The following is a 24,037-nucleotide window of genomic DNA, read 5'->3' as shown; positions in this document are numbered from 1 at the left end:
TGCAAAATTTTGAAAAGTTCTTTAAAACCCAAGGCTGTTGAATGTTCACTGCAATGCAGCAATGCTTCTGAACACAGCTACATTATACACCTAAAGTATGACATATGTTTTCCAGCCTATAAAGATTTTCCATGATGTGGCCGGGCCACTCAGTTTCCAGTTAAACACAATTTCGATGCAGGGCCATTTCACATCGAGCAGAGCTGGAGAGCTGAGTGGAACAGCATTGTTGCAGGGCATGTGACATTTTAACTCTGAGGCTTTCGGGATTTACTGATTCAGACTGGAAAGTTTCCACCTTGTTTTAGAAGAGCTTCTAAATATTTTTACCTAATATCTCTCAATCCACCGCCATGGCGAGATTCAGTCAAGTACCAACATCTACCAAACTGGCAAAGAAGGTGACATTAGGCCATACAACAGAGTTTTAAAATGGGATGAAAAATGGATTTTTTTTGCCACTATAGTTGACAATTCTGAGTTCTAATAATCCTGCTCAGAAGTCATCTATCCAAATGATATGAAGAAACACTTAAGCCTTAGTGTCTCTTCTCCATACTTCCCACTAACTGCACTGCAACTGACCTTTTGAGTTTGTGGGTATAGAGCTGACTCCTGGCAATTTTTATAATTTACTCAAATTTTTGTGAACAGTTACCCTTGGGATTTCCACTAAGGTAATGAAAAGTTAACTGGGGGAGTTCTTTGGAGGGAGGAGGGAGATATAGCTCAGGAGATACTGCTACCAGCACCTCTTTTAAAACTGTGGTGTGTGTGTGTGTGTGTGTGTGTGTGTGTGCGCGCGCGCGCGCATGTGTGGGTGTCTGCATGCTGTATACATGGAGGTCAGAGGATGACTTACAGGAGTCAGTTCTGCTCTTCCACCAGGTGGGCTCCAGGGAACTTGGCAGCACACCTTGACCTGCTGAGCCATCTCGATGGCCCTCAGTTTTGACTGCTTTACTCTCAGTGAGTTTGTTTGTTTGTTTTTTGTTTCTATTTTTGTTGACAGGGTTTCTCTGTATAGCCCTGGCTGTCTGGAACTTGCTCTATAGGCCAGGCTGGCCTCAAACTCGTAAGATCTACCTGCCTCTGTCTTCTGAGTGCAGGGATTAAAGGTGTGCGCCACTCCTGCTGCCCGACTCTAGGTGGGTATTTTCACACATGTAGGACTTAAAAAGTTCTCATGGAATATTACATATGTAAAATAAGATCTTATGTTTGCAAATGTTTGACACAAAGGTTAGTATATGTTGAACATAGTTGCATATAGTTGAACATTATTTGATTTTGTTGAACATGAGATGACTATAAAATGAAATACATTCTGAGTTGGTATGGTGACTTAAAGTGAACTTTATTTGGGGTATGAAAAGTGTAAGGGGTTGCTGAGTGGCAAGTGGAAATCCATGTCCTATTACAAAGTCTCTCACTTCAAATCCCAGCTGCAAACTGCTACTCTTCCCATAGATACACCAGCAGTGGTCAACTGCGCATGCTCGAACATGCTGAACCCATAATGAAGAAAATTCTGAGAGGAAAACTGAGACTGGAGACACTGAATACTAGACAGCATAAAAACTGAGACATCCTTTTCAATCCCACTAAGAAGCAAGGAACATTGTAAAAAGCTAGTCCTCTGGCCCTTTTCATGGTATATAGAATAAGAATTGGGGAGCTGAGTTCCATAACTGACTTGCAAGTTTCCACACAGAAAAACAAAAAAGGAAAGAGACTCATATTTGCCGTGCAGCAAACAGGGATGCTTTGAGGATTAATGACATAATGTCTGTAAAGAGGTTGGAGTTCCTCGGAAAACAGACTCTACATAAATATAAAGTTATAATATTTAGGCTTAGTCCACAATGTGAGACCTGGTTTCTTTGGCTCATGAAGTCATCAGCAGTTTTGTAGAATGTGTTCAAATACCCACCAAGCAATATTTAAGGCCCTCATAAGTGGACTGCCCAGCTAATATGAGCCACCTGGTTGGAGAAAAATCAGAAGTAGTTTTCCTTCTTCAGGGCTCCAGAGGATACATGTGGGGAATGCTGATTCCATAAAGGAGAAAGGTGTAGCCAAAACAGCACTTCCACAGCATTTACGGCAGTGGTTCTCAACCTTCCTAGTGCTGAGACCCTTTAATAGAGTTCCTCATGGTGTGGTGACCCCAACTATCAAATTATTTTTGTTGCTACTTCATAACTGTAATATTGCTACTGTTATGAACTGTAATGTAAATACCTGTGTTTTCTGATGGTCTTAGGTTATTCCTGTTGTGTGATATTTTGTTTGTGTTCTGACAAATAAAGCTTGCCTGGAGTCAAAGGGAAAAGCTAGCCACTAGTTAACCACAGAAGCCAGGTGGTGGTGGTGCACACCTTTAATCTCAGCACTTGTGAGGAAGAGGCAGGTGGATCTCTGTGAATTCAAGGCCAGCCTGGTCTATAGAGTGAGTTCTAGGATGGCCAGGGCTGCACAGAGAAACCCTATCTCAGAAAACAAAAACAAAAACAAAACAATAACAAATACAATGCCATACAAACTGGAGACAAAAGGATGAGAAGAAATGTAAGGATGCAAAGTCGTAGTTTGGACTGGAGCTATCAGAAATGGCTTTTAAGACTATAGACAACTTTAAAAGACAATTCTGGATGTTTTAGGTCAACTACACCATGCAAGGACAAAAATAAAGGTAAGAGAGATCACTGCAGAGGTGCTATGTTCTATTTGAGTGGTAGAAATTAGAATTGGTTTGATTTGAAATCTATCTTGAATGGAAAGCTCAGTGGATTTCCTGATGAACTAGATGTGGGTTATGAGAAGGACCAAGGATGGCTCCCAGGCTTTTGACTGAGGCAACTGGACGAAAGATGGTATTGTTTATTGAAAAGGAAAAGACTGAAGAAGTGTGATGGTTAGCTTTAATTGTCAACTTGATAAAACCTAGAATCACCTGGGAAGATAGTCTCAGGGACTGTCAACACTGAGTTGGGCAGTGTGCATGTTAATTAAATTAACTGATATTGGGAAGGTCCAGTCCACTGTGGGTAGCCTTTATTTCCTAGGCAGGTCTGAATTCTATTGAGAGTAGAGAAATCAAGTGGAGCACCAAGCAAGAGAACATGATATGCATTCATTTTCTCTCTGCTCAAGACTCTGGGTGTGATGCTGTTTCAAGCTCTTGCTCCCGTGACTTCCCCACAAGGACTGACTGTGACCTGTAATTGGTTTCTCCCCCAGCTGTTTTCTGTCAGGGTATTTTATCACACAACAGAAATGAAACTAGGACAAGAAGTGAAGAAAATGATGGGAAAATGAAAAGAACTGTGGATTAAACACTGGAGCTGTGGAGATTAAAGTCCAATTAAAATGAGTTAAAAACAATAGAAAGAGAAACAGACATAAGAACTTAGGCAATCATCATGCAAGATGGAAATAGTTGTGTATGTGGTTTTTAAAAAAGGCATTTTGGACAAGATAAAATACATTTGTTAAAACAGGGAAGCACAAATGGACTTGACTATTTTCTCATGGTGGTAAGAAACCAACCTAACTCCAGGAAGGAGAACATATTGGGCAACTGTGAGAAAGAAAACAGGTAGGGTGGAACCAGATTAGGAGCAGCCTCAAAGCTGGAAAGAGGTGTTTAGACTTGATGTAGTAGGAAATGGGAGTCCTGAGATCTTGTTGATCAGGGAAGTGGTATGTTGAAAATTACAGTTAAGTTAAAGCAGGTTAGAGAGTTGGGAGGCAAAGGCGACAATTCACATGGGAGCAGATGAAGGTCTGGACTCACGTTTTTGTCAGTCAGATCACACTGGAAAGGGAAGGCTTGGGGGCAAATCTGAGACACTGAGATAAAGGTGATACTGAGAGGCAAGGACATTGGGTAGGGAAATGTGTTCTGGGTGTGGAAGGGGATGGGTGTACAGAACTTGACATGATAGTGGGGTATAAGGGGAGAAATGCTGGATAGCAGTTTAAAGATGCAGAAATGGGACAAAGTGACCCATTTCAATCTGGGAAATCAGGCACTCACTCAGATGCCTACAATTAGAAGTGGGAGAGGAACAGAAGCAAAAGAAAGAAATGGATGGAAGGCCAGACAAATGAAAAGGAAACAAGAAGAATATAATACCAGAGAGAAGAAGGGATATTTCAAGAAGAACGTAATCAGCACCATACAGTAGATCCAGAAGAATGGAATAGGAGCAAAGGTCATGAGACCTTTTCATTAGAAGACTGTTTTAGTTTGAAGAGAATGCCTGCAAAGGTGACGACACAGGAAGAAGCCCGCTTTCTGATGGAGGAACTGGTAGGAGGGGCATCTTCGGAGGAATTTGTAGGGAAAGGAGAGAAACAGGACAACCACTAGAATATGGCTAGCCAGGATCAACTGAAGGTTACAGCTCTTGTTCTCCCTACTGAATGTCAGACCCATGCCTTCAAATGTCCTTTACTTTCCTATTCTCTGAGAATTTCAAAGTCTAACTTTTGAACAATTTCAGGTTTATGATACAAAAGCAATTGGAGGAATTTGACCTCTCTGTCCTTATAAATCAATAGGAAATTATTTTTACTAATATTTTTCGCCAAAATTGAGCTTAGAGTTGTTCTGACAAGCTCTCGAAAAATTCCGTAGGAGAGATAAAATTTTCTAGGTCAAAGGGTTTTTTTGTTGTTGTTTGTTGTTGTCATTGTTTTGTTTTGGTTTTGGTTTTTTGGGTTGTTTTTTTTTTGGTTTTTTGAAACAGGGTTTCTCTGGTGTTTTGGTGCCTGTCCTGGATCTCGCTTTGTAGACCAGGCTGGCCTCGAACTCACAGAGATCCACCTGGCTCTGTCTCCCAAGTGCTGGGATTAAAGGCGTGCACCACCACCGCCTGGCCAAGGCTTTTTTTTTTTTTTAAGATAATATCAGTTTATGATATCCAGTGGCCTTCTATCAAGCCAAATAGAACACAATGCATTACTATTTTCCTCTTCAGGTATTCAGACTTATTCTCTAAATATATTTGTAGTATTTTTAGAGTATTTTGAAGTATTTTTCATGTTTTTTTAATGTCATCTTTGGCAATTCTCAAGTCCTGTACAAAACATATTTAAAACATATTTATATATTTATTTATTCATTCTTCAGATTAAAATGTTAAAAAATCTTTTACTACTACGTCCTCTAACTATTTCTTGAAGTATTTTTTAGAAATGTATTCACAGTCTTCTGGACAGAAACGGTAAGTTGACATTTCCCTTACAAACCTTACCAGAGCCAGGTAGTGGTGGTACACTCCCAGCATTTTGGAGGCAGAGGTACACAAATCTCTTAGAGTTCAAGACCAGCTTAGTCTACAGAGCTAGTTCTAGGAAAACCAGGGCAACACAGAAAAACCCTGTCTTGAAACACAAACAAACAAACAAACCAAAAAAAAAAAAACTTCACTAGAATGAGAGTGATAAATTCTGAAGGCAAAAGCTTACAAGGACAGAAAGCATAAGAAGACAGTACCTGGGCTGGAGAAATGGTTCAGCAGTTAAGAGCACAGGTTACCCTTCCAGGGGCCCTGAGTTCTGTTCCTAGAACCTACTTCAAGTGCCTCTAATTCCAGTTCCAAGGGCATTGCCCTCTTCTAGCCTTCATGGGTACCCACATAGGCAACACATATGCATGCATATACACACATACACACACAGAGGTGGGGGCACTCTACCTCTTTGTGTCTATTGGGTTAATACCTTGTTTTTGTGGATGCTGACAAAGAAAAACAAAGACTTTAAAATACAGATGTTAGGAATTTTCCCAAAGTCCTAGAAAGTCATTGTATAATGAAGGCTACAGCAAGCTTCAGAGCTTTACATTCCCTGAACTCTTAAATGTGAGCATACCAGCCTCCAAAGATCTTAAGGACGATAGATAGAAGAGATGGAAAGCAGAAGAAACAAACATGGACATGTAGAGAGAGGAGAGGAAAGGAACAAAAACTCTTAAGCTGAACACAAAGGTATATGCTATAATCCTAGGACTTGGGAGGCCAAATCTGAGGCCAGCCTGGGCTATACATCTAGACCCTGTTTAAATAAATAAAACAAAACAATGCAAAAGTCTGAACACACACACACACACACACACACACACACACACACACACACACACACACCTGAAAAAAACCAAATCTATATACAGGTAATTAATATTTTTCAAAGACAAGTGACAAATACATAACCACAAACAAGAACAGGATGCCATCAGAAAGCTATGTTCAGAGAAAAACAACAGCAAAGGCCTTGGGAATGAAAATACAATCACACAAAAGAAAAAGAGTCAATAGATAATTAGGAGTGTGTTGAAGGTTGCATTGTCCCCAGAACAAGACAAAAGAACAAGCACAGGAAATTGATCACAATTTTTTTTTAAACAAATAGAGTACCTACACCAAAGGTCCCATATCTATCTGGGGTCTCACAAAGAAGGAAAAGGAAATGAATGTGAAGGGATATTATTTTCCTTAAGGAAATAAATCAAAAAACTTTCCAAGAACTGAGAGAGAGCCCGACTGACGAGACTGAAATGGGTCACTATGTATCCAGGATAAATAATGTATAAAAATAGCCCACATCAAGAGAAGCTGCTATGACATTTCAAAACCTTGAGGAACAAAGCTTTCAGACAGGAACAATGGACAAAGACTCAGAATCAGAAGGGTCTGAAACTTCTCAAGAAGCAACAATACTGAAAGCTAGAAGACAGAGAAACAATGTCCCCAAAATTTACCATGACAAAGTAATTATCATGCTAGATTTTTATTTCCAACCTATCTCTCAATCAAACACAGGATAAAATAATATTTTAGGACATGTAAAAATATCAAAAATATACTTCCCCTTCAGTTATCTTTAGGGAGGTAATGAGAAAATATGCTCCACCAAAAAGAGGACAAAACCAAGAACAGGAAACAAGATACCCAATACTGGCGAAGAACTCACTGCAAGCTGGTAAAGGATGGTTTTAGGACGAGAGCAGTATGAGGCAGAAAACCTTACATGCTGATCAATGATGAAACTGATATTTGTGACTAGCTAAGGAAGAATTTGACCAGCATTGTGTACCAGAACTTTCTATGATGATGGAAGTTTTTATATGCATACTGTCTAACACAGTAGCCACAAGCAAGAGTTCACAGATGTGAAAATACAAACATCAACGGACAGAAGCCATTATTTTATTGCTCTAGCAAAATTTATTGAACCAATCCTTCCCTGAGGGAGGGCAGTCAGGTTATTCTTATCTTAGCACAATTATAAATAGAACTTTAATCATAATACTGTGAATTAGGGGTTGGGGATTTAGCTCAGTGGTAGAGCGCTTGCCTAGCAAGCACAAGGCCCTGGGTTCGGTCCTCAGCTCTGGCAAAAAAACAAACAAACAAACAAACAAAATTGTGAATTAGGGGTTAAGATCACTTGTTGCTTTTCCAGAGGACCCAAGTTCAGTTCCCAGAACCCATGTCAGTTGGCTTACAACTGCTTGTTACTCCAGCTCCAGAGGGTCAGATAGCCTCTTCCCGCCTCTGAAGGCACCACATATGTATATGGTCTCAAGATCTACACATAAACAATAAATCAGTCTTTTAAAATAAAAAATACTATGAATAACTTCCTTTTAACATTCAACTATAGGCAAGTGAATCTCTGTGAGTTTAAAGCCAATCTCAGAGAGTTCCAGACCAGCCAGAGCTACACAGTGACACTCTCTCAAAACAAATTCAGTGGCCATGAAGAAAAACACAATGAAATGCACAGTAAAATTTATCTATTTTAAGTGTATATCTTTTTATGTTTTGATAAATGATAATCATAGCTACAATGATGATATAGAACATTTATTATCCTAAAAATGTTCCCTTATGTCACTCAGCCCATACAAACACAAAAACTCATTATAAATTAGTTTGCTTTTATTTATATATATGTTTTAAATAAGGTCTCACTATGTAGCCCTGGCTCATCCTAGAACTCATTATTTGGACCAGGCTTGTCTTGAACTCAGAGAGCCGCCTGCCTCTGCCTCCCGAATGCTAGGACTAAATGGGTGCACCACTTGGCTAGTCATAGTTTACTTCTTTTAAATTTTACAAGTATGTTCTTTGTTTGACTTTATTCTAACATAAAATTCATACTCATATTTGCCTGCATCAGTTGTTGCTTTTTATTGCAAGTTATAATTCATTTTCTATCAACATTTGCTTATTCCTTAATGTACTAATGACATTGGGTTGATTCCAGTTTGGAGTTATTATAAATAAACTTTAATGAATGTGCACATACAAGCCTTTACATGATCATGTGTTTTCATTCCTTTGATTAAATACAGGAGTGAAAACTGTTGCATCATGTAGTAAGTACATGTTTAAGAATGCTTCGTGTCTCACAAAGCACTAAGATATGATTCTTTTGGGCTTTTGTTCCGTTTTCTTCAATATATGTCAACTAAATTTCTCTTGCTGTACAATTCAAATTCACTGAACTATAATGGCCTCTATCTGCTAAACCCATCCAGTGATGTTGCAAATATGGTATTTTTCAGATCTATGGTTCAGTTTGTGCTTCTCTCCTTAAAAACAAACACTTTCTACATCTTCTTTCCTCATTATGCTCATGTTTTTCTTTAAATCTGTGACCATCCTGATAGTAGCTTTCTTTTCATTTATCTTATTGAGGTCTAACCTGCATAAAATAAAAACCCTCTGCACATTTTGATAAATGCATACATATTAACAACCCAAGTCATTTCAATTAACCAACCCCTTTATTTTTAAGCCTCAGATGCAGCATTCTAATCAATTTTCTGTTTCTACAGTTTTCTTTTGCAAAACATTGTTTAAGAGGTCAGCTGCTTGAGTATCCATGTAAGGAGCTCCATGGACTGCTCTAGCAAAGCTGAGAACATTGTTTTTCAGAAATTAAAGTCTCAGTCATACTTGGAGGCACATGCGTGTAATCCTGGCCCTCAGAGGCTGAGGCAAGAGAGTTACATATTTGATGCCAGTTTAGGCGCCATAGAGAGACTCTGTATAAATAAGAATAAAGTCTCTTGAAGTATCCTGAGTGCATACAGTAAATGAAGAGACTTTTACTCAAGAATAGCTACTAGAAAAATAACAACCACCTAAGGTATTTGAACCAAGATCATTTCCCCCACTCTCTCAGTTCAAAGAGACTATCCTGCTCTATCCCATCACAGATTAGTGCAACCAAGAACACAAGGCTCTCTCTAAGCTCTAACACTGAGGGCTATCATCATACCCAGGGGACATCAACATTTATCTTGTCCTCAAATACATACTGCTGGTCATAAGTTCCAAGAGAGTACAGTCATATAGAGGCATCTACCTCCTGGTAGATGTCAAACCCACATGGATGAGCTTTGTATATAGCATTGGTGAAATTCTGCAGCCCCTCCTTTGCCCTGGCTTGTAAGGCAGTGAGTACATGCATGATAGGAGAGGCAAGTAGAAAAAAACTGAGTCCACTGTCTCCACTCCACCTAGCACTGTTCTGGTTTAGATGTGCAATGCCCACACAGACTCCTGTGTTTGAACAGCTGCTCCCCAGCTGGTGGTCCTGTTTTAGGAGGTTCTGGGGTCTGACGAGCACTGGGAGCTGAGTCACTAGGAATGGCTTGCTGAGAGTTACATCCTGGCCTTCCTTCCAAGTCTTTCCGCTTCTTGATCCATCATGATGGGAGGAGCTGCAGAGTATCCTGTGCCATCACAGACTACATCCCTGGACACTTCAAGCCAAAATAAACCTCACCTCCCTGAAAAGTTGTCTCCATTCGAAACTTTGCCACAGTGATGAGAAATACTAACCAATATAACTTCTGAAGCATCACTGCTACTCAGAGAAGCATGAAATTGTCCTCACCCCTAGCCCCAAGACTGTTTTTAAAGGAAGCAAAATAACAGCTGAAAAGAGATTGGTTGGCTTACTGGAGATACAGGCAGAAGACACTGTAAGATGATTCTTTCTTGGAGAAGAGTCAAAAAACAGGTCATTTTTTTTTTTTCAGGGTCAGAGCAATTTTCAAACATAAACCCCCAGAAACATCTCTTCAAGTAAGTTCAAATATGACTGAATGAGTTAGGCTAACAACCTGTGATTGGGGCGGGGGGGTGGGGGGAAGGGGGCACTGTTGAAACAATACATACTAGCAATTAGCTGAGTAAATTTAAATCCTGAGTGTGATCTTGTCAAGAGACAGGAAAGTCATGCTAAATTGTTCCTATCCCAACACACCTTTGAATCCCAGTGCTTGAGAGGCAGAGACAGGTAGATTTCTGAATTTGAGAGCAGCCTAGTTTTCATAGTAAGTTCCAGGCCAGCCAATGATACATAGTGAGACTACATCTCAAAACAAACAAGCAAACAAAACCACCACCACTGACAACAACAGACCAGCCTACTACCCTCACCAGTGTGACCATGAACAAACCCAAGGCAGAATCTCTGAGTAGCAATGTCAGAGCTAGAACTGCAAATGAAAAGCCTATTTAACTGTAATAACCTAGCCAGTCATTAAACAAATAAACAGCAATAATCAGCCCCAAGGAGTAGGGAAAAGACCAGAACTTGAGTTCCTACTTTATCTAAAAGGTCAAATTTCAAACAGAAAGCTATGGAACATGCAAAGAAACTACGACCTGAACTGTCAAGGTGTCAAAGTGACCAGAGGTCAAATAAAATGTAGACTTTGAGATGCTCATTATAAATAAGCTCAAGGGGGCTGGAGAGGTGGCTCAGTGGTTAAGAGCACTGACTGCTCTTCCAGAGGACCTGGGTTTGGTTCCCAGCACCCACACGACAGCTCACAACTGTCTGTAACTCCAGTTACAGGGGACTCAACACCCATGGCAAAACACCAATGCACATAAAATAAAAAAAAAAAAGATGTGTTCAAAGAACTAAAGGAAACTATGATTATAAAAGTAAGTGAAATACAAAAACATTACATTAAATAGATAATATCAATAAAAAGATAGAAATTACTAACCAAATGGTAATTCTGGAGATAAGGGAAATAAAAAAACTCACTAGAGAGGTTCAGTAGCAGATCTGAACTAGTGAAGAAAATAATTAGCAAACCTGTAGATAGATCAATATAAATTAAGAAAAGAAAACGGTTTGGAAAAAGAATGACAAACCATATACATGTGGTGATATTTTGCATATGCTCTAATAACTGAAGCTTGTCTGAAGATCAGAGGGCAGAGCCACCCACAGAGTTAGTCATAAACCAGGCAGTGGTGGCACACACCTTAATCCCAGCACTCGGGAGGCAGAGGCAAGAAGATCTCTGAATTCAAGGCCAGCCTGATCTATAGAGTGAGTTCCAGGACAACCAGGACTGCACAGAGAAACCCTGTCTTGAAAAACAAAAACACAAAAAGATACATCCTCCAGAGAGCCTCAGAAGGTCTTTTAGGAAGGATCCCGGAGAAAGGCATTGCTGTCCAAGAGCACTGCTAACCTGAAGACCCAGTAGAGATGACATAGAGTGAGACAATGACAAGATGTGGAGTGAGAAAATAGTGACACTGGTTATTCTGATCTGGTATAGTCCCTAGGCTCACGTAAAAGTTTGAGTTTTTGTTTTTATGAACAAGTTTTTAAAATAAAATGCTGCAAGCCACAGGAAAACATAATGGAATCTAGCTACTATCCACAAAAGCTACTACTTGGAAAGGTCAAAGACTTCTCCAAAGGTCAAGCCATGGCTTAAGAAATCTTGGTGATATCTTAGCTTTTGTATATATATTAGCTGGTTCCTACAGTGATTTCCTTGTAATGCTATGCATGCTTCTAAGAACTCCTAAGAGTGTATTTATCTAATACCTACCAAGCATCCAAGGCCAAACGATCTCCTGAACTAAGGTAACACCCTTGTGGAAAATGCTGTTCCCTAGTCAGACAGATAGCTTTATTTCTTGTGCTATCTGAGACCCTCCCTTTCTATTATTAACATTATAGACTCCTAACTTCTTACCTACCTACTTCCAAGAATGTAGACTGAGCACATAGATCCCCTTCTCGATCTACTAACTGATCGTTAGCTCTCTACTGACCTCCTCCTTTACCACTCCCCTTTTGGGTTGTAAAACAAAGCCTGGTGGTCACTGTCTGAGGAAAATTCTAACCTGCCTTTATGACTCCTTAAGAATTCAAGCCTGGTGACATTGCTCGGCCAGGGGATTGCTATTGCTTGGGTTTATAACTGGATTCCTGAGAGACTTAGAGAGAACTGAGAGAATAAGGAGACTGAGAGGAGAAGAGAGAAAGGAAAAGAGAGAATGGAAGAAGTAGATGGGTAAGAACTAGAGAGGGATGAACTAAAATGGGGAAGAATTAGATTGAAGGGTTAAAAGAGAGTACTAGTGGAACAAGATGGAAGACAGGAAGAGCCAGATGGGGAAGAACAAGATGAGGAAGAACAAGAAGAGAGAGAAGGAGATGGGAGAGGAGCTGAGATGGGAAAAAACTAGATGGATGAGAACCTAGATGGGGCAGAACTAATATGAGAGAATTAAGATAGAACTTGAAGGGGACAGCAGATGAATGTAGAAAGAAATTAGGCAAGAAAGGATCTAGGCATGAGAGCAGAATAGAAGCTGTGTAGAGAGAGAACTGACTCAGAACAATAAAGTGTATGGACTAAGGAGTTTCATGTATGTAGATTCATTTCCTATCATCAAAGATTAATTATCAGCTGGTTGTAGATTCTTCCCGGACCCTGGGAGGGGACTATCGAGGGGCTGGCCCCTGCCCCCGTAGTCCTTGTTAATAAAATAATAATAATAATAAATTTTAATAGAAAGTTTCTGGAATATATAGAAACACTATATATGGCTATATGAATGTGTATATTAAGCTAAATGTTATTATAAATAAGTTAAAATGCTTTTTTAAAGTTTATAAAGTTAAAATGTTAAAATAAATTAATTGATCATTAAAAGGAGAAAAAATTTAATAAAATTAATGTAGTCTAAGTGTAGAATGTCAACCAATAGTCTGCAGTAGAGTGAAGTAATGGGGGCTGCCAGTCACACACCACTCAGGTCTGACTCACTGAGAGCATTCTGCATCCTGGCAAGCTTCTTTGCACCCTACGGAAGCACACTATTCTAAAATCTGCCATACCATATTTTTACTGTACCTGCTCTACGTTTAGATACGTAAATACTCACTACTATGCTGTCACTGCCTACAGCAGTCAGTACAGTAACATCCTCTCCAGGTTTGCAGCCTGTGATAACAGGTTATACCATATTGTTCAAGTATGTTGTAGGCTGCCTCATCTAAGTTTGCTGAAGTGCATTCTGTGCTATTCATACAACAGTGAATCACCTAACAAGAGTTTCCTCAGAATGTATGCCCATCTTTCAGCAATGACTGTACAAAAAAATCCTTAAGCCGAAAGTAAGAATCCCAGTTATTTCAGATAATCCAAACGAAGAATAATGCTAAGATTGTCCTTAAATTCAATTTTCAAAAGTAGTATAAATGTATATTTTCCTTTCACCTATTAAAAGAAATTGTATAAAATCATATTCACATTATATATATAGTTTCATCTATAACACAAATAACTATATTAATTTTTGCCTGCACTGCAAAAAAGAGTCAACTGTCAATTAGAAAAGGAAATCATCATCCAGGCAGTGGTGGTGCACACCTTTAATCCCAGCACTTGGGAGGCAGAGGCAGGCAGATCTCTGTGAGTTCGAGGCCAGCCTGGTCTACAAAGTGAGTTCCAGGACAGTCAGGGCTGTTACACAGAGAAAATTTGTCTGGGGGAAAAAAAAGGGTACATATATGTCTATGTGTCTATGAATCTATGTATGTACTAAGGGACATAAGCAGAGATCTCAACAGGGAGTTTCCCCTTCACAAGGCAGCCAGATTTATCAGGTAGTTGTCATTATCAAAAAAGCCACCATCAGGAGGTGGAAAAAGTAGAAGTTTCTGAAAAATGATTTTTTTTTTGTCAAAATTTGAATGTGAATGTTCTTTCTTTTTTCTTTCTTTTTTTTTAAGATTTATTTATTTATTATATATACAGAAGGGGGCGCCAGATCTCATTACAGATGGTTGTGAGCCACCATGTGGGTGCTGGGAATTGAACTCAGGACCTCTGGAAGAGCAGTCGGTGCTCTTAACCTCTGAGCCATCTCTCCAAGAAATAGTTTTATATTCTTTTAAAAAAAGAACTGTTCGGGAATTCAGCTCAGTGGTAGAGCACTTGCCTAGCAAGCACAAGACCCTGGGTTCAATCCTCAGCTCAAAAAAAAAAAAAAAAAAAAAGAACTGTTCACAAAACAATGAAAACAAAATTTATAAAGTTAAATAAAATATTTACTACCCATCTTTGGCAAATTACTTCTATGTAGAATGTATCTGCAAAATCCCTACACATCAGTAAGTCAGACAGCTGTCTGATTTTCACATTAAAACCACAACAGCATACCACTGCACACTCACCATACCATTGCACACTTACCAGAATGCTTATCACTAACAAGATGAAACATATTCAGCATATGAAATATGCCTAAAAAATGATGGAAATTGCCAAAGTGGATGAAAATGTGAAGCAGCTGCAGCTGTATGAAGCAATGCAACTCGTGGCACATACACTTTGGAAACTGTCCTTCAGCACCTATCAAAGCTAACTGCACACATACCCTTTGACCTAGCAGTTCCAGTCCTACCTACCCAACTCCTACTAGAAATGTGTGTATATTTAACTGAGCAATACGTTCCATTAATCTCAGAAGGACCAGTCATAGTGACCCCAAGTTGGAGCATATCCAAATGTATACCAGCAACAGAATGAACAAATATATGCTAGTAGGAGAAAGGATGGCAATGTTCTTGATAACTAGAGTAGTAACTGTGAGGTTAAAACTGTGTTTCTAAGCAGGTGGTAGTTCCCTACTTTTTGATCTGACTGATATTATTACCAGATTATTCAGTAGGACCAAGACATGGTGAGACCAGCAAGAATCCAGAAAGCATCATTTAAGGAGGCTCTCACTTTTGGCACTTGAGGGCATCCAGCCACCCTGGGCATCTTGCTTATGTTGGCAGTATAGTGATAAGCATGGCTGCTTTCCTAGGCATCTTGCTTGCCTCACTCACGTCCCAACTGAACTGTTCAGTTTGTGGGTATTTACTGAGACATATATTTTTTGCATGTATATAGTACTTAAACTGTTAAGGGGTCTAATCTACCTCATATCATAAATGATATAAACTTTAAAAAACTAGATATATGCTGGGCAGTAGTGGCACATGCCTTTAATCCCAGCACTTGGGAGGCAGAGGCAGGCAGATCTCTGTGAGTTCGAGGCAAGCCTGGGCTACAGAGTGAGTTCCAGGAAAGGCTACAAAGAAACCCTGTCTCAAAAAACCAAATATATATATATATATATATACATATATATATATATATATATATTATTATTAAATAGAGAAGAACTTCTTAAGAATATCAGAAGAAAAGACTAGACTACATTAAATGAACAGTTTTTCTTTCCCAAAAGACCTGTTAAAGAAAATGTGAAGACAAGCCACAAACAGACAATTATTACAACATCAAGAGATAAAAAAGAATGATTTTTTTCCTTTTAATTATCTTCAAATATACATCTGTGTGTGTGTGTGTGTGTGTGTGTGTGTGTGTATGTGTGTGCGCGCGCGCACACACACGCACATGAGTATAGGTGCCCTCAAAGGCTAGAAAATGGGTCCCTCTGGAGCTAGAGTTACAGGCAGTTGTGAGCCTCCTGACATGCATGCTAGGAATGCAATGTAGGTACTCTGGAAGAGCAGTACACACTGTTAGCCACTGAGCTACCACTCCAGCCTCCCAAATATTTTTACATCATTGAACAAAGATCAGAAAGCCAGAGTGACTAATGAAAAGATGCTCAAGCATCAGCAGTAAGAAACACTAAAATCATGCAGTGTTAGCATGTCAATCAGACTACAGAAAACACTAACTCAGCAATAATAATATTTGCAAGAATACAAGATCTCGGCCGGGAGTCAGTGGCACATGCCTTTAATCCCAGCACTCGGGAGGCAGAGCCAGGCAGATGTCTGTGAGTTCAAGGCCAGCCTGGTCTACAGAGTGAGATCCAGAACAGGCACCAAAACCTGTCTCAAAAAAAAGGTGTGGCCTTGTTGGAGTAGGTATGGCCTTGTTGGAGTAGGTGTGGCCTTGTTGGAAGAAGTGTGTCACAGGGGATAGGTTTTGAGGTTTCAAAAGCCCACTCAAGGCTCAGTCTTTTTCTCTCTATATATATGGATCAGGATGTAGCTCTCAAGATACTGTTCCAGTGTCTGTCTGCATGCCACCATGCTTCCTGCCATAATGATAATGGACTAACCTTCAGGAACTCTTAAGTAAACCCCCAATTAAATTTTTTCTTTTATAAGCTGTCTCTTCACAGAGAGATGTCATAGAACAGTGACTATGACAAAGCCTAAAACTAATATATTCTCTATAGACACTCTTTTGCATGTGTACCAGGAAATGTGCATATAAATGTAGTGCACACCTTTAATCCCAGCATACAGGAGGCAGAGGCAAGTGGATCTTAATGAGTTCCAGGCCAGCCAGACTACAGTATCTAGACACGAGAGACTTCCCCACCTCCACCCACAAAAAGGGAAAAATTAGTAGGATAATAGCCAGGCTTAATGGCATCTATTTCTGGTTCCAGTACGTGAGAGGCTGTTCCCATAGACCCAGGGATCACTTGAAGTCAGGAAACTGAGATTAGCTTGGACAACACAGGTTCTGTCTCAAAAGACAAAAACAAGGGCCAGCCAATCTGAGTGTAATGGTACAAACAATTCCAGCACAGAGAAGCAAAAGCTGACAGATTTCCATGAGTTCTAGGTCAGCTTGGTCCATAGAGCAAGCTCCAGGTCAATCAGGACTACATAGCGAGATTCCGTCTCAATAACAACAAAAATAAGAAACAAAACTCCAAACAAACAAGAAGAATAGGATACATCATTGGAAATAAAAGAAATACCCACAATAATGAGATCACATTTTTGACAGTCAAGCAAAAGAAAGAAATCACAGAGTACTTGAGTTTATATATGTTTACATAGACTTATTCTCATAGAGAGTAAAATTACAAGGAGGAACTGTCAGAACTATAGAGAATTTTTCTCAAAAACACTTGAGGACTGGAGAGGTGGCTCAGCGGTTAAGGGCACTGACTGCTCTTCCACAGGTCATGAGTTCAATTCCCAGCACCCACATAGCAGCCAACAACTGTCTGTAGCTACAAGATCTGACACCCTCACACAGACATGCATGCAGAACACCAATGCACATAAAATAAAAAATAAATTATTTAAAAAAAAACACTTTTGTTGGTTTTAAGGTAAAGGTTCCATGTATTTGTGTGAATGTGTATATGAATGTGAATACTTTCTCAGAAGAAAAACAATAGAAATATTTAGTGGGAATAACTTACCAAATCCTCTCAAATAACTGCATCACTAGGAGAGGAACAGCATCAACCAAGTTTACCACAAAGTCCAGATCCTTGTAAATACAGTTTCCCCTGTCAGGTTGTCCTGCTTACATTATTGGCAAAAGAAAAAGATAATCTATTTTTTTTTCCTTTTGGCTTTCTGCAATATGGTCTCAGATAGCCTAGGCTGACCTCAAACATCTGGCCTTGAACTTCTGTTATTCCTGCCTTTGTCCCTAAGGTTTGGAGGCATGGAGATCCATGCTTGCCTTTCAATTCATTCATTCATTCATTCATTCATTCATTCATTCATTCATTTATAATTATCTGTATCCTTTATAAAGTATTCACATTCATACACACATTCATACACATATAAAGGTTATGCACTCTTATGCACATACCATGAAGGCTAGAAGTGACAGATGTCCCCTAAAGTTAAGTTATGGGTAGTTGTAAACTACCAAATATGGGTGCTGGAAATGAAACTCAGGTCTTCTGGGAGAGCAGTATGATATGAGTTCTTAACTACTGAGCCATTTCTCCAGTCCCTTTAAAAATTTTCTTTCTTCCTTCTCACTTTTTTTTTTTTTTTTAGACAAGGTTTCTCTATGTAGCCTTGGCTGTCATGGAACTCACTATGTAGACCAGGTTGGCCTTGAACTCATAGAGATCCTCCTGTCTCTGCCTCCAAGTACTGTAAATAAAGGTATATGCCATCATACTCAGTTTTAAATTTTTTCTTAAAACTAAAAATCTAAAACATTCTCATTCTTTTCTTAACCAGTATTATTGTTGTTGCTATTATGATTATTATTATTGACTTTTTTACATGTTAGCTATATATCCTTTGGCATAGACTCAAAAGGAAAAAACTACACCAAAATCTAATTATTTTCATGCCTGACACTGTGAAAAAACTTTTAAAAACAAGACAAAAACTCTGTTTGGTAACATTTGTCATATTAATTGAGTTGAGACTAGGACCTCCCTTTCAGTATACTAAACACAATACAAAGTTAAATATTTGGAAGGTACTTTTAGAAGCTACTCAGCATAGTCATCCATAGATTTTTTTCTGTAATAATTATTATTAATATTAATACTATTCTATATATTGGTATTGTATGTCTGTTCAGCACGTGCATGCCGGGTACCCACAGAGGCCAGAACAGGGTGTCAGACCCCCCTGCAACTGGAGTCACAGACAGTTATGAGCTGCCATGTGGGTGCTGGGAACTGAACCCGGGTCCTCTGGAAGAGCAGCCAGTGCTCCTAACTGCTGAGCTGTCTCTACAGTCCCTATGGTCATCTTTTTAAAGTAGGATTTTTTTTTTTTGTTTTGTTGTTTTGTTTTTTCGAGACAGGGTTTCTCTGTGTAGCTTTGCGCCTTTCCTGGAACCCACTTGGTAGACCAGGCTGGCCTCGAACTCACAGAGATCTGCCTGGCTCTGCCTCCCGAGTGCTGGGATTAAAGGCGTGCGCCACCACTGCCGGCTAAAGTAGGATTCTAAGGCAAAAAACAAAAAAGTTATCCTAATTTTAAAATACTTCCTGAATTAGTTTTACAGTATCCCTTCCCACTAAACAGCCTGAAAATATTTTTGTTTCAGAATCCTTTAACGACAATGTCAGCACACAGCAAACATCATTATCCAGACAACTGCCAAGTCCTCAGCTTTAAGTCTCTATAGAAAGGAGGAAAGTCAAGGGCTCTAAGCTCTATCAGACCCACAGGCTACAAGCCTATCAACCCCTCAGCTCTCCCTACTGATCAAACTGCAATGCTTGTCATGGAAGTTGGGTTCATTCTTCATTTTTTTTCTCTGATTCAGGTTGATATGTAAAATTTTTCTTCCCTAACGCCATCATGCTCAATTACTACAGTAATCAAGATTTAATATATACCTCTATTGAGTATGAACATGTCAGACACTTGGAATATTTTAAGCACTAAAAATGTTACTTTTATGTGAAAAATATATAAGTAACTTTAATAAAAATAAAGCGCATTGGGATTTTATGATTGGCAGACTAACAACATGTATTTCCTTCTAGAAGACTGTAGTTTTTTACTAAAATGTCCTTGACGTCAGAGGCTAGTTTTGTTTCCGTTTTCATACCTGGCATGCTCCACTGGGCTCTGTTACTGTGACCTGACCTGAATACACACTGAAAAATGTCAACTGTGTTTAAGGGGAGCAATGGAGGGTCACTAAAGCCTGGCCTTACTTGGTTGCTGCTATCCTCTTCTTCCTCCTCACAGTCAAGACCCTGATGGGCTATCTCAGTAGTGCCATTCTCCTGAACGGGGCTGTTCCCCCCGGCATCAAGCATTCTCGTGGCCTCAGTTGTGACTTTCACTTTCATGCTGTGAAAGCCAGAGGAGACTGAACCCATTCGAAGGCTCACAGGCTCCCCATCAAACAGTAGGAAATGTGAATTCACGCCTTCTTTAAAACCAGGGGGTTGGTAATCATATGGGGTCACTGCAGAAAGGGGAAAAAAAAAAAGGATTGCAAATTAAGTTTCATTAGAGTAAGTGCCAATACTTCACATCTAGTAACAAACATCTTTCAGATGCTTATAAAACCCTTCTAATTATATACAGCATCACTTGAACACTTAAAAAGGATTTGGCTGGGCAGTGGTGGCACATGTCTTTAATCCCAGCACTGCAGAAGCAGGTGGATCTCTGTGAGTTTGAGGCCAGCCTGGTCTACAGAGCTAGTTCTAGGACAGCTAGGTCTGTTACAAAGAGAAACCCTGTCCCGAAAACACACACACACACACACACACACACACACACACACACACACACACACACACAAACACACAGAAAAAAGGAATCTGACCAAAGGTCTCTACCTACCTGAATTATAATAATGGAGTTTCATGGTAAGTATAACATCATTAGGAAGGGGTCCAAGGTTCTGCATCAGTATATACAATTGACGGATTAGTAGGGAACAGGCTTTCTTAATATCTTCACTGTTTGTCCCACTTTCAAAGCTTGTACTACTACTATAATCACAGAAAAGTGGCACCTTTCAATCATATATAATATTCACAATATACTCCAAAACAATACAACTATTGGCTATATCATCTAATAAATTAAACATCAAGATATTTTGTAGACAAATTTTAAGAGGTAACTTAAAGGAATGATAGTACTTTCTGTAATGTATATGCAAAGGATTTCTGAATACCAAATACCCCTAAAGCATTTTAAATATGGTCATTTAAAATTTTTGGCTTTCAAATAACCACATCTCATAATAAGGAGAACAATGGACTTGTAATTAGGTGACCTAGCATCTAATATCATCTAATATCAGCTGTACTGTTAACCAACTGAATGACCTCGGTCAAATCACTTGCACACATTCTAGGTCAGTTAGCCCATTTGTGAGATAAGCTTATGGACATTTCTGCAGCTCTCCAAGCATGAAATCAGTCACTAGCTATTATCTAATAATCTACCATATGATTGTCTCTCAAAGAAATCCCCTCCTCATTCTTGCATGGATTACCAAAGCATCTATTCTTTTTTTTTTTCTATACTGCAAGACATTCTCCATAAATTAATACTTCCAATAGGAAAGTCTATTCATGTCACCTTATTGCTTTAAAACTCTTCTATTATATCCACCACCTTTCAATCAAATACAAAGAATGGTGTATAGACAACTAATTATTCTTCCACCTCCCACATGCATTTGCAAAAGCTCTTCATTTCAGCTGTTCTGTGCTCTCTGTTTCTCTTCCAATGCTCCCGTAGCACCTACCTAGCTCATATAGCATCACATCTTTTCAAGGAAGTCTTCCCTATACTCTTCACCTTCCCCTCAGAAGAATTTTTTGTCCTCATATAGACTATAAATGGGTAACTCTTTCATCTCCATAGTACTAGGTTTGGTCTCTAGCTACCCAATAAATATTTGCTGAATTAATAAATGAATAAAAGAATTGGGCTAATTATCTTCTAATTCAAAATTTTCATTTCCCTCCAAAGTTTTATTCCCAATTCATCTCAGATTTGAGTGCCTTCAAAGAAGAGCTACAATTGCAATTTATTTGCAGTACCTTGAACATATTGGCACTAAACAATGAAAAAAATCATCCCAAGTAATTAAACTCTTGTCTTTCCCCGATTTTTAAAGGCCATGAGAAATCACAAAGTAAACATACATTAAGTGGATATTTTAACTCCTCTATCAATTTCCAACAACTTAAAAGTTTTGTCTACCAGGATTTTTTAATCAGCCAGAATGAAAAGGTACAGACATATAGCTCATGGGACCCCAGGAAACATGAGAAGACCATATTCAGGACCCTCATTTAAGCAATTTTTCTAGAAATTTATACTATATATTAACTTCCCACCTCCTTAATATCTTAAATATTTACCCATTTACTTTACTAAATGTTAACCTTTCAACATATGTGTCTCTAAAATAAACAAACAAAAAAAGATTAATCTGGTTGCCAAGAATACATATATTGGAGTTTTGGGGAGCAGGGGCAACTATTTATGTGGGGGGGGGGAGAAGTGTGAAATACATGATCTACAGCTGGGCTTGGTAGAGCACAACCCTGTCATATGTTAAGTTCAAGCTCAGTCTGAGGCACATGAGATGCTGCCTCAAAGAAAATAGTATGTAAATACTAATTAAATGTGGCTAATACTTTAAATCTCCTTTCTGGAACTGACTTTTCTTCTTATATCTGAGTACTTTCTACAAGTCTCACAAATGAGAGAATAATTAAAGACGTGAATATTTGTGGCAGTTCAAATGTAATTGGTCCCATCTCATAGGGAAGTGGCAATATTAGGAGGTATGGCTTTGTTGGAGTGGGAATGGCCTTGTTGGAGAAAGTGTGTCACTGTGGGGGCAGGATCTGAGGTTTCCTATGCTCAAGATAACACATTGTATCTCAGTCAACCTCCTTTTGCCTGCAAGATGAAGGACTCTCAACTACTACTCCAGCACCATGTCTGCCTGCATGCTACAAAGCTCCCCAATCATGAAAATGGACTAAACTTTTGAAACTGTAAGCGAGCCATCCCAATTAAATGTCTCAACTATAAGAGCTGCCATTGTCATGGTGTCTCTTCACTGCAATAGAAACCCTAACTAAGATAGTAGTGGAGAGAAATCCTCAAGCTCCCCAGGAGAACTAGAGAAAAGGCAGCATTTTTGCCAAATTTCTCATCAGAATTGTTCCTTTAAGGGTATTTATCTCCCCTATTTGAAGCTTTTCCACCAGAATTTTTACAATATCCATTTCATCGGCAGTCCTTAGTTCTCCATGCCTATTGGCTGGTCTGAAGCCAAAAGCTTCAGAAGAATGTTGCACATTTCTATGTGCATGAGGGTCTTCCTTGGTTTTGCTCTTTGAACTGTTCTGTGTCTAAAACACATTTGAAGACTTGATAGGAAAACACAGTGCAGCGCTGGGTGGTGGTGGTGGTACACAACTTTAATCCTAGCACTCAGGAGGCAGAGCCAGGCGGATCTCTGTGAGTTCGAGGCCAGCCTGGTCTACAGAGTGAGATCCAGGATAGGCACCAAAACTACACAGAGAAACCCTATCTCAAAAAACCAACCTTCCCCCCCCCACACACACACAAATAAAAGGAAGAAAGAAAGAAAAGAAAAAAGAAAAAAATTCGCACTCGGGAGGCAGAGGCAAATGGATCTCTGTGAGTTTGAAGCCAGCCTGGTCTACAAAGCAAGTTCCAGGACAGACTCCAAAAACTACACAGAGAAACCTTGTCTCAAAAAACAAAAACATGGGGTTGGGGATTTAGCTCAGTGGTAGAGCGCTTGCCTAGCAAGCGCAAGGCCCTGGGTTTGATCCTCAGCTCTGAAAAAAACCAAAAACCAAAAAACCAACCAAACAAACAAACAAAACAAAAAAAATAAAAAACCCACAGTGCATATGAGTTTCCCTAAGAGTGATACACAGAAAATGGTATGTGTATGGATACGCAGGTGACAGTATTTGTATATGTAGGCAAATAATCCAGGAGTTTCATTTCCCTCAGGCTCAATCTGCCTGTGTTGAAGATGGAAAGGATCAACAAAGCCAATGGATTAATACTAACAGTGCCACTGGAATAAGAGCCAGAGACAGTCATATGGGTTCTTTACCCAACATCATGTTGACAGCCTTATTAATACATTTTTAATTAAATCTTGTTTGTTTTTCAATATTTATTATTATTTTTAGTTATGTGTAGGTGTGTCTGCATATGGGTATGTGCACATGAGTGCAGGTGTCCTGAGAGACATGATTCCCCTAGAGCTAGAGTTATAGACAGCTGTAAGCCACATGATATAGGTGCTTATAATCAAACTCAGGACCTCTGGAAGAGTACTTTCTTAACCACTGAGCCATCTCTCCAGCCCCTTTATTAATATAATTTTAAGAGCTATGACATCCACCATTGCCTCAACTCCTACCAGCTTAGTGTA

At 39.2% G+C, this 24,037-nt stretch overlaps 1 protein-coding gene across 1 annotated transcript in view; it reads right to left on the bottom strand.

Moving 5' to 3' along the window:
- Window positions 1-24,037, bottom strand: part of Hormad2 (HORMA domain containing 2) — a 75,179-nt gene that overhangs the window by 30,151 nt on the left and 20,991 nt on the right. The window contains exons 8-9 of the mRNA XM_036200144.1: window positions 20,425-20,576; window positions 19,785-20,041 (exon numbers count right to left, since the gene is read on the bottom strand). Coding sequence (XP_036056037.1) covers window positions 19,785-20,041; window positions 20,425-20,576 — 409 coding nt within the window. The remainder of the gene's footprint in view (window positions 1-19,784; window positions 20,042-20,424; window positions 20,577-24,037) is intronic.

This window comes from Onychomys torridus, chromosome 10 (genome assembly GCF_903995425.1).
Source record: "Onychomys torridus chromosome 10, mOncTor1.1, whole genome shotgun sequence".
Classification (NCBI taxonomy): domain Eukaryota; kingdom Metazoa; phylum Chordata; class Mammalia; order Rodentia; family Cricetidae; genus Onychomys; species Onychomys torridus.
Note: the sequence above shows the minus strand (reverse complement) of the source record. Positions and strands in the feature narration are given on the sequence as shown.